We start from the raw sequence: 16,463 nt of genomic DNA, 5'->3' as shown, positions 1-16,463 counted from the left end.
AATGCAAAACGCTATGTGTGGCGAAAACCCAACACTGCCCATCACCCTGAGCACACCATCCCAACTGTAGCCAAATACAGGGAAATCCTTGAAGAAAATCTGATACAGTCTGCAAAAGACTTGAGACTGGGGCGGAGGTTCATCTTCCAATAGGACAATGACCCTAAACATACAGCCAGAGCTACAAAGGAATGGTTTGGATTAAAGAATGTTAATGTCTTAAAATGGCCCAGTCAAAGCCCAGACCTCAATCCAATAGAGAATCTATGGCAAGACTTGAAGATTGCGGTTCACAGGCGGTCTCCATCCAATCTGACTGAGCTTCATCTTTTTTGCCAAGAAGAATGGACAAACCTTTCCATCTCTAGATGTGCAAAGCTGGTAGAGACATACCCCAAAAGACTTGCAGCTGTAATTGCAGCGAAAGGGGGTTCTACCAAGTATTGACACAGGGGGGTGAATACTTATGCACCCAACAGATGTCAACTTTTTTGTTCTCATTATTGTTTGTGTCACAATAAAATTTATTTTGCACCTCCAAAGTACTATGCATGTTTTGTTGATCAAACGGGAAAAAGTTTATTTAAGTCTATTTGAATTCCAGTTAGTAACAGTACATAATGGGAAAAAGTCCAAGGGGGGTGAATACTTATGCAAGGCACTGTATAAGCTTTATCAAAAAGGAAGGTTTTGAGCCTACTCTTAAACGAACAGATAGTGTCTGCCTCCCGAACTGAAAGTGGTAGATTATTCCACAGCAGAGGGGCTTGATGGCTAAAAGCTCTGTCTCCTACTCTACTTTTAGAGACTTTAGGATTGACAAGTAGGCCTTAATTCTGGGAGCGCAGTGCTCTAGTGGGTTTATAAGGTACTAACAGCTCTTTAAGGTGAAAAGGTGCTATATTATTAAGGGCCTTGAAGGTGAGGAGGAGAATTTTTAATTCTATTCTAGATTTAACTAGAATCCAGTGTAGCAATGCTAATAATGGAGAAATGTGCTCTCTTTTCTTGGTTCTCGTCAACACACGTGCTGCGGCATTTGGACAAGCTGTAGAGTCTTTAACGACTTACTGCTGGAGCCTTATAATAATTAATTACAATAGTCCAGTCACGATGTAACAAAGGCGTGGACTAGTTTTTCTGCATATTTTTGCGAAAGGACATTTCTGTACTGTGATTTCAGTCGGGGTTTAGATCTCTGTCAGCCTGGCTACAGTGATGAAGAGAAACCTGGGGTTGTTTTTATTCTCTTCTATTAGTTTTGAATTGTAGACGGCTCTTGCTTTGTGGAGAGCCTTTTTATATTTTTTGAGACTATTCTTCCAGTCTATGAGGTTTTCAACATGGTTGCTGGAGCGCCACTTCCTTTCTAGTTTTCTTGATAATTTTTTTAAGTCATTTGTCTGGGAATTATACCACGGAGCTAATTTACTATGTTTGACATGTTTCTTTTTTTAGAGGGGCTATTGAATGTTAATCTAATGATAATCGTAATGAGTCTGCAGAGCTATCGACGAGGTGGTCGATCTCAATGGAGCTCAGGTTTTTAAAGAATATGTTCTTTATATCTACTGATAATACGGGTTAAAATGTAATTGGAATTATTTCCTTAAATTTAGCTACAGCACTATCAGGTAGACATCTAGAAAATTTGTTTTCTATTAGTGGTATATATTCAGTTATTGAAAATTATATGTATATACAAATAATGTAATGATGTAACCATGTCATCTTGTACCCTGACTGTTCACAGGTCTCAACAACAACAGATGGCCTAGATGCTGACCTATGGAAAGATGGCCTATTTAAATCCAAGGTGACCCGCTACCTCTGTTTTACCAGGGTCTTCTCTAAAGAAAATGTAAGTAAACTCACATCACCAACCCATGCGTGTGATACTATTTGAACCATTTGAAATTAGTAAAATTCTAAATCTAAAAGTAATAATACCATTTGGTGGAGAAGTTGAATTCACTCATTTTCCTATTCCAATTTCTTATTTTCTTTGTACAACTTGGGCCTTTTCCCCCTAAAAATCTTTCTTAATCAAATGCCCCCCTTTTCCCGCTACAGAGCCATTTAGGCAACGTTCTTGTGGACATGAAGCTTATAGATATAAAGGACACTCTGCCTGTGGGTTTCATCCCGATCCAGGAGACAGTTGACACTCGTAAGTTATCAAGTCAAGATAAAATCACTGATAGCATGACTGTGTTGTAGAATATTGCTGAAAATAATATTAATGACTTACTTTATTCTGTCTTATAATTCCTGAAATCACTGTAGGCACATGCATGTAAGTTATGTTTGATTTGGACACAATGCTCAATATTAATACAGTTTGAATGCACAGGTATTCAATGCGACTCATTAGCAGTGACTGATCAAAATAAGTGACTTTGTCTATCACAACAACAGTGCATTCACGACAGCAGGCAAATTGACAACAGCAGCAACTGCTTTTGTGCGCACATACATTTTTAGTATGAATCCTATGCACTGTTTTGTATGTGAGGCCCCAGGTCCTAATAACTTGGGATGAGTGTCGGTGTTTATTGTTAAAGTATAAAGTAAGCGCTGGTCAGAGTGGAGGGAGTACACTCAGACAATAGACTTTGACACGAAAAAACACCAACAGACTTTTAATGTGCGTCTGTTCTGATCCTGAAGCAGTGGTGGTTATAATTATGCAGCTGTGGGACATTGCTAAAACAACAAACGTTGCAGAAAATGTCTACATCCGCATTAATATGCATTGAAAACCTCTATTAGATATGCGCAAGATTCGATAGCTTTTGAATACAGTACATTCTGCCTCCAGCATGCAGCACCACTCCTAACCTTAATCTTTTGGGGATTTCTTTGTTATTATGGACATTTTCATGTCTAAAAACGTCTTAAGAAAACTGCAACAAGTAATACCACAGGCCAAGCAAACTGGCCATTCCAAACAGATATGTTCAGATAAGGCTCTCCACTCTTGTGTAGTAAATGAGCCGGTTAAAGTGACACTCAGTCTTCCTGTCTTTCGCATGTCCCTTAGAGGAACAAGCTTTCAGGAAGAGGCGTCTCTGCATTAAGTTTATTCCGCGGGACTCCACAGAGGCAGCCATTTGTGACATCCGAATCCTGGGACGCTCCAAACAGGCCCCCCCTCAGTATACCTTTATAGGGTGAGTAGCTTGGGATTACATTTTAATTTTGGTTAATTTATGTATTCATAGCTTTCTCGAGACAACTAATCACATGGATCACTAAGTTAAAGCACCAGACTTTTTTTTCAGGTGTCCAGTAACTAAGGCATGTTTAAAATAGTGGGGCGTGAAGAAGCTGGAGTATCTTTGATATTACAGAATATGGTGTGTTCAGTCCAGACACAGGCAACAGAGTCAGAAATATACATTGGACTTAAAGTCTCACTATGGAGTTTTAGATCTTTGATAGCGCTATGAAATTGCTGCCAGTTCCATTGGCCTGTTGCTCATGCACAAGGCTGCATATATGCTTTGTATTTTTTTTTTTTTGTGGAATTAAATACACCCAACACAATTGTGAGCGATCAAACATGCTAATTTTGCAGCAAAAACACTGGACTCTATTTAATGTAATTTGCCCTAATGCAGTGCCCGTTAATAAACCTGCCTGTTCAGAATGGGCTGTGGTGTTTACTGTTAATGCTCTGGAGTCCACTTCAGAATTATTCCTTGTCATTAGTGAGTCTTCTTCAAACAGCTGTACAATATACTGGCACTTTTTGTTGTTTGTGCGCTGGACATTTTTATAAAACGGTCTATGGTGCAGAGTAACGTTAGAAAACTGTTTACTATCCCTTTTTTTTTTTAGGAGCTCAGCACGTCCTGCAGCCAAGACTGGATTTGTCTGTTTGCTTAGTGTTTGTTTAAATACGTCTCTCACAAACTCCTGAGCAAACTAAACACAGACACACACACACACACACACACACTGACCGGCCTTGAAGGGCTTGCAGAGTCGAGTATATAAGTGTGGTTATGTGTGTGTACATTAAGTGTATGCAGCCTCTGCCTTTTTCTCTTTCATTAAGCTATACCTTATAACTGAAATCTCATAATTCTCTTCATGCCACTGTATATAATTGTAATAATCATTTCTTATTATTTATGGCGATAGCCATTGTTATTTTATGTATATTCAAATATTTTGTTAAAGGAGTGTCTGTGATAAAGTCAATTTCATTTTGTTAACAACATTTTTGGTATCGTGACATCCCTACAAAAGATGTAGAGGAAGATTCAAATGGGCCTTTTGCTCTCATCACACCCCAATCTGTCGAGGAAGATGGCTGCCCACGTTGAGTGTGGATCTGCCAGTTATTTTTCTATTTTATGATGTTATTTTCAGTTCTTTCTGCTTAATGCGACTTTACTTGTTTGACAGAGAGCTCAACAACATGGGAATCTGGTATCGCATGGGGAACGTACCTCGAACCCAGGATTCAACGCATACACCAACCACCAACAATATCCAGAATGTGAATTTCTCCTCCAGCTCAGCCCCAGTCCCAGCAGCTCCTATGCCCAAGTATGTTCACACTTATTGTGTATGTGTACTTACTACGGACCCGATATATATCGGCCCGATATATTATTGGCCCGACTATAGGAATTTTATATTATTATTTATTTATCTGAATCGGAAATTATTGCTGATTAAATGTCAGATAAAAACAGCGCGCCTGTTTGCACTCATGACATCATTCATCCGTGCCTGTCCATACAAGCATGACGTCTCCGAACAGTAAACGTGGCGGTAGCAACGTCACTCCACCTTTCAGGCCAAGGATACGGTGGTTTAAATCCTTTGAACATCACAGTCTGATATTGGATATAAATGGTCGTTTTGTTATTGTAGGATGGAAGAATCTCCTTTGACCACACCGAAATGAATGACACATTTAGGAATTTCTGTGCTCTTCTAAACAAAATTGAAACCTCCTGGGAGCAAGACTTTTATTCCTCAATGTCAAAGGCTTTCCTTATAAATTGTGTTCTGAACGTGTTCTAGTCTAGGAAATTATTGGAGAGACATTTTTCAAACTCTGTCCATAATCCATTTGCTCAATGTGGACACTAACCCTCTGCTCGCACTTTTCGGCACCACCAGAGAGGTCGACACCTCTGACTCCAACCAAGGCACGTACATTGTCTTTTGCCTTCCTGCCGGCCAGTTAGGCGATACTTCTTAGGTTGAGGGACGATGTCACACTGTGGGTGGGTGACCTACGGTCAGAGGGTGAGGGACATCGTGGGATGTCTTCAACTTGAAAAGATCTTTTAATCAGTTCATAGCTCCGATAATAAGTTCCAAAGGGTGTGGTGACCTTTCAGTATACCAGGAAAATGCACTCCCTTGTCATGTTCCTTTGGTATTATAATAAAGGTAATGCTGCTATTACTATTGTTAATAGATATGAAATGTTTCTTCATTTAAAGTCTGTTTGTTTGGGGGGGGGGTTTTGTTCATCATCTGACATACCACTCCAAGAAGTTGATATTCCCTCAGGCATGGCACTTGGGTTTAAAGTAGGGAAGGGATATGGTTTATATGTGTTTAATATGTGAAATTTGAAAACTTCAAAAAATATATCCAACTTTAGGCTTGCGTAGGTCTGTCACTTGTGAAGACATCATCATTTACCCCCCGAACCCCTACATTGAACGGAGTATAAAACAACATCTCAGCTATGACATTACAAAGTAGCAGAATAGGCAGAATCGCCGGCTTACCGGCGAGGGAAATGTACTTCCGGTTTGAGCAGCTAGGCGGCTGCCTGCCCGAGAATTGATGCTGCTTTGCGCTTTGCGGCACTTACAGTTGCAATCAGAAATATTCAACCCCCCAACAGAAGTTGACTTAACTTTGAAGTTCAAATGAAAAATGTAACTCTTTTAACACATATGTGCATGTTCAGTATTATTCAAACCCTAGTTTCAGAACTTTGTGGCGCATCCTCTAGCTTTAATAACTTCTAACAAACGTTTTCGGTAAATGCGGACAAGCTTCTTACACCTCTCGATCAGAATCATTGCCCATTTTTACGTGCAAAAGCCTCAAGCTCAGTGATGTTTGATGGCTTCTGTGCTACAATTGCCTTCTTTAAATCCAACCAAATATTTTCGATCAAATTTAAATCTGGTGACTGAGAAAGCCACTCCAGGACGTTCCAGGATCTTTTTCTCAACCAAGCTTTGCTTGACTTGGAGTTGAGCTTTGGATCATTGTCTTTCTCGAAAGTCCAATGATCACCAAGGTTTAATTTGTCAACAGAAGGCATCACATTCCTCCTAAAAATGGCCTGGTATTTCTGAGAATACATGATGCCAGCTACACTATCAAGATTGCAAGTTCCTGACGCAGAAAAACAGCCCAACATCATAAATGACCCACCATCAGGCTTGACCTTGGGGATGGTATTCTTATGGTCATTAACCTGGCCTTTCACATGCCAGACATACCGCTGGTCGATATGTTCAAATAGTTCCTGTTTGGTTTCATCAGTCCATAGAACTGTCACTCAAAACTCAGTTATCTTATCCAAATTCCTCCTGGCATATTCTAGTCGACTTCGGATGTTTCTTGTTGTCAAGAGCTGAGTGCGTCTTGGAGTCCGGCCATGAAGTCCTTGTTTGTTCAGTGCACGTCTTATAGTTGCCACTGAAGCACTTGTACCAGCCTTCATCAAGTCATGCTGTAGGTGTCTTGCAGTCAGGGGTACAGGGGTTTCTCTTAGTTATTCTGACTAAGTTGCAGAGGGCCCTCGATGAAATGTTGGGCTTTCTTCCACGGCCAGGTAGGTTTAGAGCTGCTCCATAAGTTTTAAACTTCCTTATAATGCTCCCAATGGTGTCTCTTGGAATCTCAATTTTTGGGAAATCTTCTTATACCCAAAGCCCTTCAGACTTGATGAAATAATCTCCTCTCTCAGCTTTTTTGGAATCTCCTTTGTCTTTCCCATGGTTGCAACTCACCTTGAATACCCTTAATAGGTGGAGTTTATATATATATGCATCACAGCTGAAGCAATAGAAGCATCATTATAGAGTTCCCAAAGGCTTAATTAGGTTTCAACTCCATTTTAGGCCATAAAAACTGTCACACAGCTTTAAGAACAACACTATTATATAGGGGTTTAATAATTGTGACATGGCTATCTTAACAAAATATACTGTTACATACAAATACTACATCATGCATTTTCTGTGATGATTTTATGTATCCCTAAACTCATAAAGAAGTCATTAGAAGCAGTATCTTGAATCTTGTAACTTAGAAAAAACTGTAATTGATAAATCCTTAAAATCTTTGGGGGGTTGAATATTTCTGAGATGTTGTAATGCGTAATGTGGTTGTCCAAAGGCAGACCAGATATGAATTTTTTTGTCATAGTTCAAGCAAAATGTTGCTCCATGAATGCATATCTCCATAGCGCCTTGAGGGAGACTTCGACTCACAAATTAACTGATAAGATCTTGGTTATCGTTGCCATAGGGTAAGGTCACAGTTGCCTCACAAATTTTCTTTGCGCCTCTTGGATTTTTTTTATATTTCAAGAGCGCCTTCATGGAATCTCTTAAACTTTTGATCAGTTGTCACTTGGTCTCAAAGCTGAACTAATTCCATCTCAGTGGTGAAATGTTAATGTCACAGTGACCTTATATACATCTGAAAATGCTTTATTTTGACAGAAACTGCCCTGTTTGGCAGTATCTGTATTTCTAGTTATCCATTGAAGAAGTCATATGTTCAATAATCTTTTTTTTGTCCCAAGGCATATTTCCATGACCCTACCGGCTAGCTTCAGAGGGAAAAACACGACCAGACCAGATTATGAGCACCAGAACTCTAGCCTGTATGCTATCTCAGGTCAGCAAGAATAACTTCTGTCTTCTTCTCAACATTCTCTTCCCAAAATCAAAGTTTTAATCTTCCAATGACACTTAATAAACACAGTGTTGTCACTTTGTAAAAATCAAATCAGATATTATTTGTGTAGCCCATATTCACAATTTGTAGTAATCAAGGGGTTGGAGGCTGCAAGGTCCAACATCCTCTGTCCTTAGGGGTGAGAAAAAACATATAAACCTCATGGTGTCATAAGTGAGGGATCCCTCTCCTTACTACGAACAGAAGTGCAATATATGTCTCATGTAACAGAGCACATTCAAAAAATGTCTCATGATGTGTATAGGTTGTGTGTTGGTTGTGTTACTACTATGTGCAAAATGTATATTCAATAAAAAATTCCATTTCAATTCATTAGGAAAAATATTGGCATTGCCTCGTGTTACTTAAAGGGATAGTTCAACCAAAAATGAAAATCCATTCATCTACTCACCACTTTGCCGATGGAGTGGTGGGGGAAAATGTGTGAGTCCGAAAAACACTTTTGTAGTTTGAGGGGTAAACAGCGTTGCAGTCCACTTAAATACAATTGAAGTAAATGGTCACCACTTCCTTTATATTTAAAGAAAGAACAGAAAAAAATGAATAAAATGCCTCCATTATGCTCCTGCATTTTCATCCAAGTATCCATAAGCCCAGACATTAAAATTACACTCGAAACTAGGTCATTTACCCCATGTCTTTATGATTCACACACAAATGCAGCTGTGGGGGAGGATGAAACTAGACTTTTAGGCTAGAAACAGGGTGTCAATGATGCCGTTTCGAGTTAAATTTGAATGTTGGGGCTTACGGACACTAGAATGACACCAGAGAGCCGTATGGAGGCATTTTATGTTTTTGAAGAAAAGGTCACCATTTACTTTAATTGTAGTGGATTAGGCTGCAGCGCTGTCTACCCCTGAAACTCCTAAAGTGTTTTGTGTGCTCAAACACTTCATCCAGCCATCCATCGACTTAGTGGTGAGAAGATAGTGAGTGAATTTTCATGAGTCTGAATTTGAGTTCCTATAGTGGCACTCTATATCCATCCAGATCCACAATTGCATTATTTTTTTTCACTTTAATGAATGTATGTTTTCACTGTTATTTCTGTGGTTTTGCTGCAGAATATACATTTATGTAACAGTTTCTATTTGAACTGTCTTTTTTAAGCAATGGATGGAGTGCCTTTCATGATATCTGAGAAGTTTGCCTGTGCCTCGTCTGATGTAAGTTACCTTAACTTAATTGAGTTGAGTCTTAGGTTTAACACTGCTGCACTGCTGAATTTTGTTTAATGTTATATAGAGGAATACGAGGAAACAAAACAATCAGTCAGTGGTTGAGCCTTCTTATAACTAATCCACCACCCGGTTTATGTCCAGCTGCAGCAGGTGGATCTGATGAACATCACGATTAAGTCCCTGACTGAGATCGAGAAAGAGGTGAGTAGAAAGATGTAGTCAGGTACAGGTTACAGTTCTCATAATATTTAAGCAGAGTTCACGCTTGTCAACCATTTCTATTTATCGTGATAACCCTGTTGTCACCAATGGGATTCCATTGATGCAGGAATATGCCAAGTACAGGAGCAGTCGGATGATCATATCAGTAATTTAGAAAGTCAAATAATCAAACTTTGGACTTTGTTGTAGCAGTAGCAGGATTTAATTTTAGTATTTCTATAAAGACATAAATTGGATTAAGCAGGAATTATCCTCTAACTTGTGTAAGATGTATTTTTTTTATATGAAAATAAGATGCTCCACTGGTTTGTGTTGAAGAATGTGGTTCCACAGTGTGTCCACCAGAGGTCAGTGTTTTTTTTAGTTTGATTCACTGTATTTTTGTGAATCACATGAAATACAGAGTAGAAAAGCCAGATTTTTGTTGTTTAATGTTAACAATAATGTACATCTCTCCCTCTATCAGTATGATTACAGTTTCCGCACAGAGCACAGCGCAGCAGCTCGCCTCCCTCCCAGTCCAACAAGGACCTCTCTGAGCTCTGAGGCCTGACTACCGATTACCACTCTCGCCTCCCGATGACAGCAAGTGAGACCTGTACACAACTACTGAACTACCTACAGGAAACAGTTACATCCAAACTGTCCAAACAACTGTACTCAAAAGACAGAAGAAAAAAAAGATGATTTCTGGAACGTGTTTTTTCTGTATAAGTTGTGCTTTGAAATCAAGGAAACTGAAACACAAAGATACGAGGAGAGCATTGAGGGGCTCTGGAGGTGTGCCTGAGACATCTATATACAACATTGATGAGATGGATTTAAAAATGGTCCATTGGACGTTTTTGCAGAAGGATATTGAAATGGAGAATCTTAAATGATTTTAAAATACATTTTTCTAAAAAGAATGATGAATTGCTGGTCCCATGTAATACAAAACACCACAGCCCTCTTGAAGATCCAAGGATACTTTGCCGTGCTGGATGGCACTTGTCTGGCCTTTAGTGTCCAAAATGTTCTGATTCTCAAAGCAGATAGCATGTTAGCCTTCCTTAGTCGAGGGTAACCTGCTGCATTCAGGAGGGTGACTCATCCCAGCTCATCTATTGGAAATATAAAAGGAATCTTTGTGGAATTTTTTCATGCTTGTACTGATCTTCTTTGTAGGTAATTATCTCCTTGTTCTTAAGATGTTTCTGTGATATACTTGTGTAGCTGTGAGTGCACTTTGTGTTTGGAAATTTTAGTGTGCTTCCTGTTTCCACAGATACTATGTAAACCACTCCAGTCTCTACATGAGCCGGCAACGTTGGCTGGATTTAGAACCACTGTTAGTGTTTAAAAGTAAGAAACCAGGACACAGGTTACACTGCACTGTTAGTAGGATTCTGTGAACCATATTTAATGTATTGTCTACTGTTGTTGCTGAAAGATTTTTGCAGGTGACAAAACAATACTTTTTACCCAATACATTACTTTGAATTCATTTGATTGTTTTAACATTTGAACATTTAAAAAATGAAAAAAAATGTATGAAACACATGCTCACACAATGTCCTTCACATCGTCATATTTATCCAATTTGTATACCAGCAGAAGAGCTGTGACCTAGCTACATAGATCTCTTAATCTCTCTTTTCAAACTTGTAATAAGAGTACTAGATGTAACTATGTCGGGAACTTTGAATTCTGGTTTAATCAGTCTAATTGATTTTTTAATAGAGGACAACCCTTCACAGCTGTGAATACTTTTTTTTTTAAAAACATGATACCATTTTGTTCTTGACAGTTACTGATTGACTGTGCCTTTGACACAATTCAGTCAGCAACAAAGTAGCACGAAAGTTCTGTTAACCATATATATACATTCCTCCCCATTTTTTGTTACTTTTCTAAGAACAGTGTTAAAAAGACAACACCTCATACGTGATCAAGCAAAAGTGCTGTTCTTATTTGATTGAAGTGGTTAGATAAGAAAAATGTGGTAGATCTTTGTTTCAGTTTGGTCGAAACCTTTGTAAACTTCCTTGTGTTTTTAATGAGCAAGAATCATTTTAGAAATATATATATTTTTTTTAACTCATTTGACATGTGAAGACCACTACCCACTCAGGTCCACCACAACTTATTTCAAATGAGACTGACGGGACAAGTGCTAGCTCTGAGTGAACACTGCACCAGACTTCATTGTCACTTGTTCACAGTCAGTGTTATCCCACAACACACAAATAATGCATATTAGTATTGGTGGCTCATAAGCTTCATCTATAAGTCTCTTCAACCTGCAGCTTTTTTATATGTTTATCATTTTAGTTGAAGGAGTCTATTTTCACATCTGTCTTCTCTGCTTCTCCTGGTGCTTCTGGTAACTGAGAATATAGACTTTCTATTAAGAATTTGCTCAAGACATTGTTTCTCGAATTTAACCCCAGTTTTTTTTAATAGTTTTTAAGCTATAGTCAGTAAATCTAAAAAAAACTTTAACACTCCAGAGGTTTCAATGTAAGACCTGTCAGTTGCTGAATCATCTCCATTAATTGGCAGGCTTTTAATTTGTTCGAAAAAACATCTGTGATGAGCTAAAGATGACTGTTACATATCAGCATAAAGGTCCATCTTGACCTTAAGTACTATTGTTAAAAAACTATCTCAGAATCTAGTCATGTATTTATTGAGGTATTAATCTTAAATTCTCTTCATGTCTGTGTTTGAGTGGCACTTTTTTTTATGGTAATACAGTATTGTACAAAGCAGCACCAATGACTAGTGTTTTATTTTTTTATTTTTCTTTGTTCACTCCATTTGCTACATGAGACAGATGTTTACAAGAAAGTACTATTTTTCCTTTTTTGCCACTAGTGTCTGCAATATTATCCATTCATAAAAAAATGGATTCGTTCCTTTATATTTTTGTTTGATTAATGTATTAGTCATTTCAGTGTTGTGACAAAGTTTTCAGAAATGTAACCAACGCAATAAGTTTGGAGGAAAAAAAACACAGTTCATACCTATGTTACATTCTCTGTATATGAGCTGGCTGCTCTGTGATAAGCTACACATGTAATTTGTCAGCCGTGGTCTTAACTTCCAATCAGTTCTGCAGAAACATTTAATATCAAACTAATATGATGTCTGCAATTATCTTTTGATTATGTCAGTTAGTTTGCATGCATGAAGTTTAAGCGACAGTTATTTTTGAAAAGTTTTAAGTTAGATTTTTGCCTCAAATAGATTTTATTCTCTATGGAATGAACAGAACCGCATCAGATGCCTTTGTATTATTAAGTTTTATTAAACTGTAACAAACATGTTGAATTTTATTTTTGGTCAGATTGGTGAGGTCACAATGTTTCAAGCCGGAGCGAGACTAAACTTGAGGTTTTTAATTAAATTTGAAACACATTGTATGTATTTGAGCTTCACTTAGCAGTGTTAAAGACTATAATTTTCACCTGCATCTGCTGAAATGTGATAGCTAATCTCTCACATTTTACAGTGGGTATGGAATAAAATTTTCACAATGTCGTTGATATTCACTAAAAATATTGTTGAGCTACTGTTAAATTCATGTGATGGTGCCAGTTTGCCACAGTGAAACTTACACATGTTAAAACAGTTTTCTTATTGGTTCAAATGTCTCCATCCATCAGCTACATTTTTGACTCCATCCATTTTTGCAGTGGAATTTCATACTTAGCTGATAAAAACAAATACGACAAGCAGCTCTGTTACTGGAACAATAAATTAAATAAGTCATATACTGTATAAACAGTGCCAGTCAAAAGTTGGACACCCCTTCTCATTCAATGTTTTAGGGCCAGAGCACCTCCGATGGGCGGCCCTATTGAAATTGTAAGGATTATTCTGAGTGTAGTAAATGCGCTTTTTGAGGGCTTCAACATGCTCAAAAAGTTTTAAAAGTTTGCAATAAATCAGAAAGTGGTGAAAATGTACGTATTCTGGAGTATTTGAAAATGAGCGTGACAAAATGGCTCAACAGCGATCACTGATCCTCATGAAAATGATGATAGTTATGTATCATGACCAGACGCACAAAAAAGCCTCAAAAAGCATTATGAAATATGCAACAGGAAGCCCGCCATTTTGGTTTTAGTGGCCATTTTGGCCATATTCCATATTTTTACTTTGATTTACTTGTCGTAGAGCTTTCATCAGATCAACTTAAATTTAGACGAGTGTCATTAGAACAAAATGGAGATCTAAAGTTATCAAAAAATAACTTTTTGTCATACCGTCTGACCGTGGCGTGGCGTCAAAGTTTGATGAAAATCCATCAAAACACAAGCTTCTGTATCTCAGACATATTTGGTCCAATCGACTCCAATCTAGACATGTAAGACAAGAGTCGCCACCTGAAGACATATATACAGAAACCGTGTCTCAAAATCACGTGCCCCCTGATGGCAGCAGGAAATGTCTTGTTTTTGGAACGTCTTACACTTGGATGTAATTCTGCTCATCCACTTTGCGAAACCATGTCAAACTGTGTCAAATGGGTCTCAAGACATTGATAAAGTAGGCATAAGATTACTGTGACTTTCCATCATGCAGATTATTAATGGCGTGGCATCAAAGTTCATCAGCTCACCATGATACACAAAATCGCTATTTCTTTGGTGTTCAAGGTTCAACCTCCCTCAAACTACATGTGTGTATCAACAGCCCCCCCTTGAAGATATTCAGATGATTTTTTGGAATGGGCGTGGCAAAATAACTGACAAGCGCCCCCTAAAGGGCAGCTCCGGCACTACGATTGGTCTTCATCTACAAAAATCGATAGGGATATGTTTTTTTTCTTGACAAAGAAATACGTCTCTTGGAAAGATATTCTAGACCACACAGGAAGCCCGCCATTTTGGATTTGGTGGCCATTTTGGCGATATTCCACACTTTTACTTTGATGCACTTGTCGTAGAGCTTTCATCAGATCAACGTAACATTTAGATGAGTGTCATCGAAGCAAGATGGAGATCTAAAGTTATCAAAATGTTTTACTTTCTTCATACAGTGTTACCATGGCGTGGCGGCAAAGTTTAATTACACACCATCAAAACACGAGCTACTGTATCTTGGACATATTTGGTTCAATCAAGTCCAAACTTGGCATGTAAGACAAGAGGCACGACCTGATGACATCAACAAAGACAACATGACTTAAAATCCTAGCGCCACCTGCTGGCTACAGGAAGTGAAAGGTTTATCCTTGCCGCAGTGCGCAAACGCCTGCAACGCAGAGACGACTGTTGGTCATCGAACGTTCTCACTTCACCGACCGCAACAGACTTGAAATTGCCTCTGCTCGGGCCCGTTAGTGCTGAAACGTAGCCCTAGTTATTATTATTATTATTATTATTATTATTCAGGCAAATTAATTGGCTTTTTGAGGGCTCTAACATGCTCAAAATCGTACCAACATTTTTTAGATTGATTGTGATCAGTAACGTACTATCAATTAGGGACAGAATTTTTTTAAGTTATTTTGTAGGAATGGGATCTAACTCTATTGTTAGGAATTTAAATTCTAGATGGTATTTGGGTCTGACTGAAACTATTTGCAACTAAAGGGGGGGGGAAGCATGAGCAGTTGGGCCATATATAAGGCCATTATACAAATGATTGTTGACATTGTTTTGTTTCGTTGTTTTTGGTTCGAGGATCTTAATGTTTACACCAAGTGGACATTGTTTGAATATAGCAGGAACATCATATTCCTTTCGCCAATGGCCTACATGGCATTAGCTGTGTCAAGGCCTTTCATGAAGAGAACATTTTGCTTAGCAACTATCAGAGTAGTAGTAGCGTCACAGAGAGCGGCTTCTTGTCACTTCCTGGATTCCTTGACAAGAGGCGGGGGACTACAGCTGTGGACCAATAAGGGAGAACCAAATTGATTTGCAGTGACTCCCCTTCAATCTTTCATAACCAATCATATTAAATCTACTGTTATAATTATATCAAACCCCTTCTGTTCGGGGCCATTATTAACTACCTATTGCTAACTTAATTAGCCTAGGCTGTGATAATTGTCCATAGCTATGTTGTTCAACTTTCATTGCATCTCAATAAATATTTAAATTGGACCAGTCCAGCTCTTCTCTTATTTAGGATAAACCAACACGCCTGACACTATCAATATTATTATCAACATGATAAACACAGCTGTTTCTCTGTAGCACTACGGCTAAAATCACCGGTCTGTAGTTAAACACTCGCACATACCAACCCTTACTCTATCGTGCTTAGTGATTCTGTGTTCTGTCTGAGCTCACCCTCGTAGCTCTATAGCAGCGATGTCTTCTCTCTCTCCCTGTTGCTCCACTGCTCTCTCTTGCTCCGAGTGTCTCATGTTTACTTACCCCTCTACCTCCCTTAACAGTAGTGGTACATGTAATAAATGTATTGTGTTGATAGTGATGGAGGCGAGGCTTATCGACTTAGAAGCTCGGCTCCGCAGCCTAGAAACTCTGTTAGCTGTAGTTAGCCGGCTAATGGCTAAAACTAAAAAAGGTAAATACAATAAAATAATAATTCACGACGACAGCAACGACAACGAAGTGAATGTTGAGTCCGTGTGTGCTTTTGCTAAAACGATGTCGGACAAAGAAGTTTTCTCTGGCCCGCTCCCTAATACAACAGGTGATGACATGTTTAGCCGCATGTTGTCTTTTAACCGCTGGCTGTCGAAGTGGTGTCCTGTAAACTGTGTGGGCTTTATAGATATTTGGCTAACTTTTTTGAGAAAACCAGGTCTTGTCAGGAGAGACGGCGTTCATCCCACTTGGGATGGAGCAGCTCTCTTATCTAGGAATATTACTCAGTATATAACATGACAACCCATAGTTGGGACCATAGATATATATATATAAAGGCTAGATGTCTCATCCGCATTTCCGGTCAACGGAGTCGAACGGCCGCACATGGCGGCCATCTTGCCACAGGCAGCTCGGCATAGGCTATGAGATCAATTGTGATTTGTGAATATGGGTTATACAATTAAAATTTGATTGATTGATTGATTGATCAACATGAAGATTGAAGTCACCGATAATAATA

At 38.6% G+C, this 16,463-nt stretch overlaps 1 protein-coding gene across 3 annotated transcripts in view; it reads left to right on the top strand.

The window, feature by feature from the left end:
* The window catches only part of mvb12ba (multivesicular body subunit 12Ba), a 31,745-nt gene extending 18,831 nt beyond the window's left edge, over positions 1-12,914 (top strand). For 2 of the 3 annotated variants that reach the window (XM_062412651.1, XM_062412652.1), the window contains 9 exons: positions 1,754-1,861; positions 2,074-2,170; positions 3,044-3,173; positions 4,417-4,560; positions 7,808-7,902; positions 9,097-9,152; positions 9,309-9,368; positions 9,684-9,736; positions 9,856-12,914. In XM_062412651.1, the coding sequence (XP_062268635.1) occupies positions 1,754-1,861; positions 2,074-2,170; positions 3,044-3,173; positions 4,417-4,560; positions 7,808-7,902; positions 9,097-9,152; positions 9,309-9,368; positions 9,684-9,736; positions 9,856-9,928 (816 nt within the window). In that variant the 3' untranslated portion in view covers positions 9,929-12,914. The remainder of the gene's footprint in view (positions 1-1,753; positions 1,862-2,073; positions 2,171-3,043; positions 3,174-4,416; positions 4,561-7,807; positions 7,903-9,096; positions 9,153-9,308; positions 9,369-9,683; positions 9,737-9,855) is intronic. The other variant, XM_062412653.1, reaches the window with a different exon arrangement.
* Positions 12,915-16,463: the final 3,549 nt, after the last annotated feature.

This window comes from Platichthys flesus, chromosome 19 (genome assembly GCF_949316205.1).
Source record: "Platichthys flesus chromosome 19, fPlaFle2.1, whole genome shotgun sequence".
In the NCBI taxonomy this organism is placed as follows: domain Eukaryota; kingdom Metazoa; phylum Chordata; class Actinopteri; order Pleuronectiformes; family Pleuronectidae; genus Platichthys; species Platichthys flesus.
Note: the sequence above shows the minus strand (reverse complement) of the source record. Positions and strands in the feature narration are given on the sequence as shown.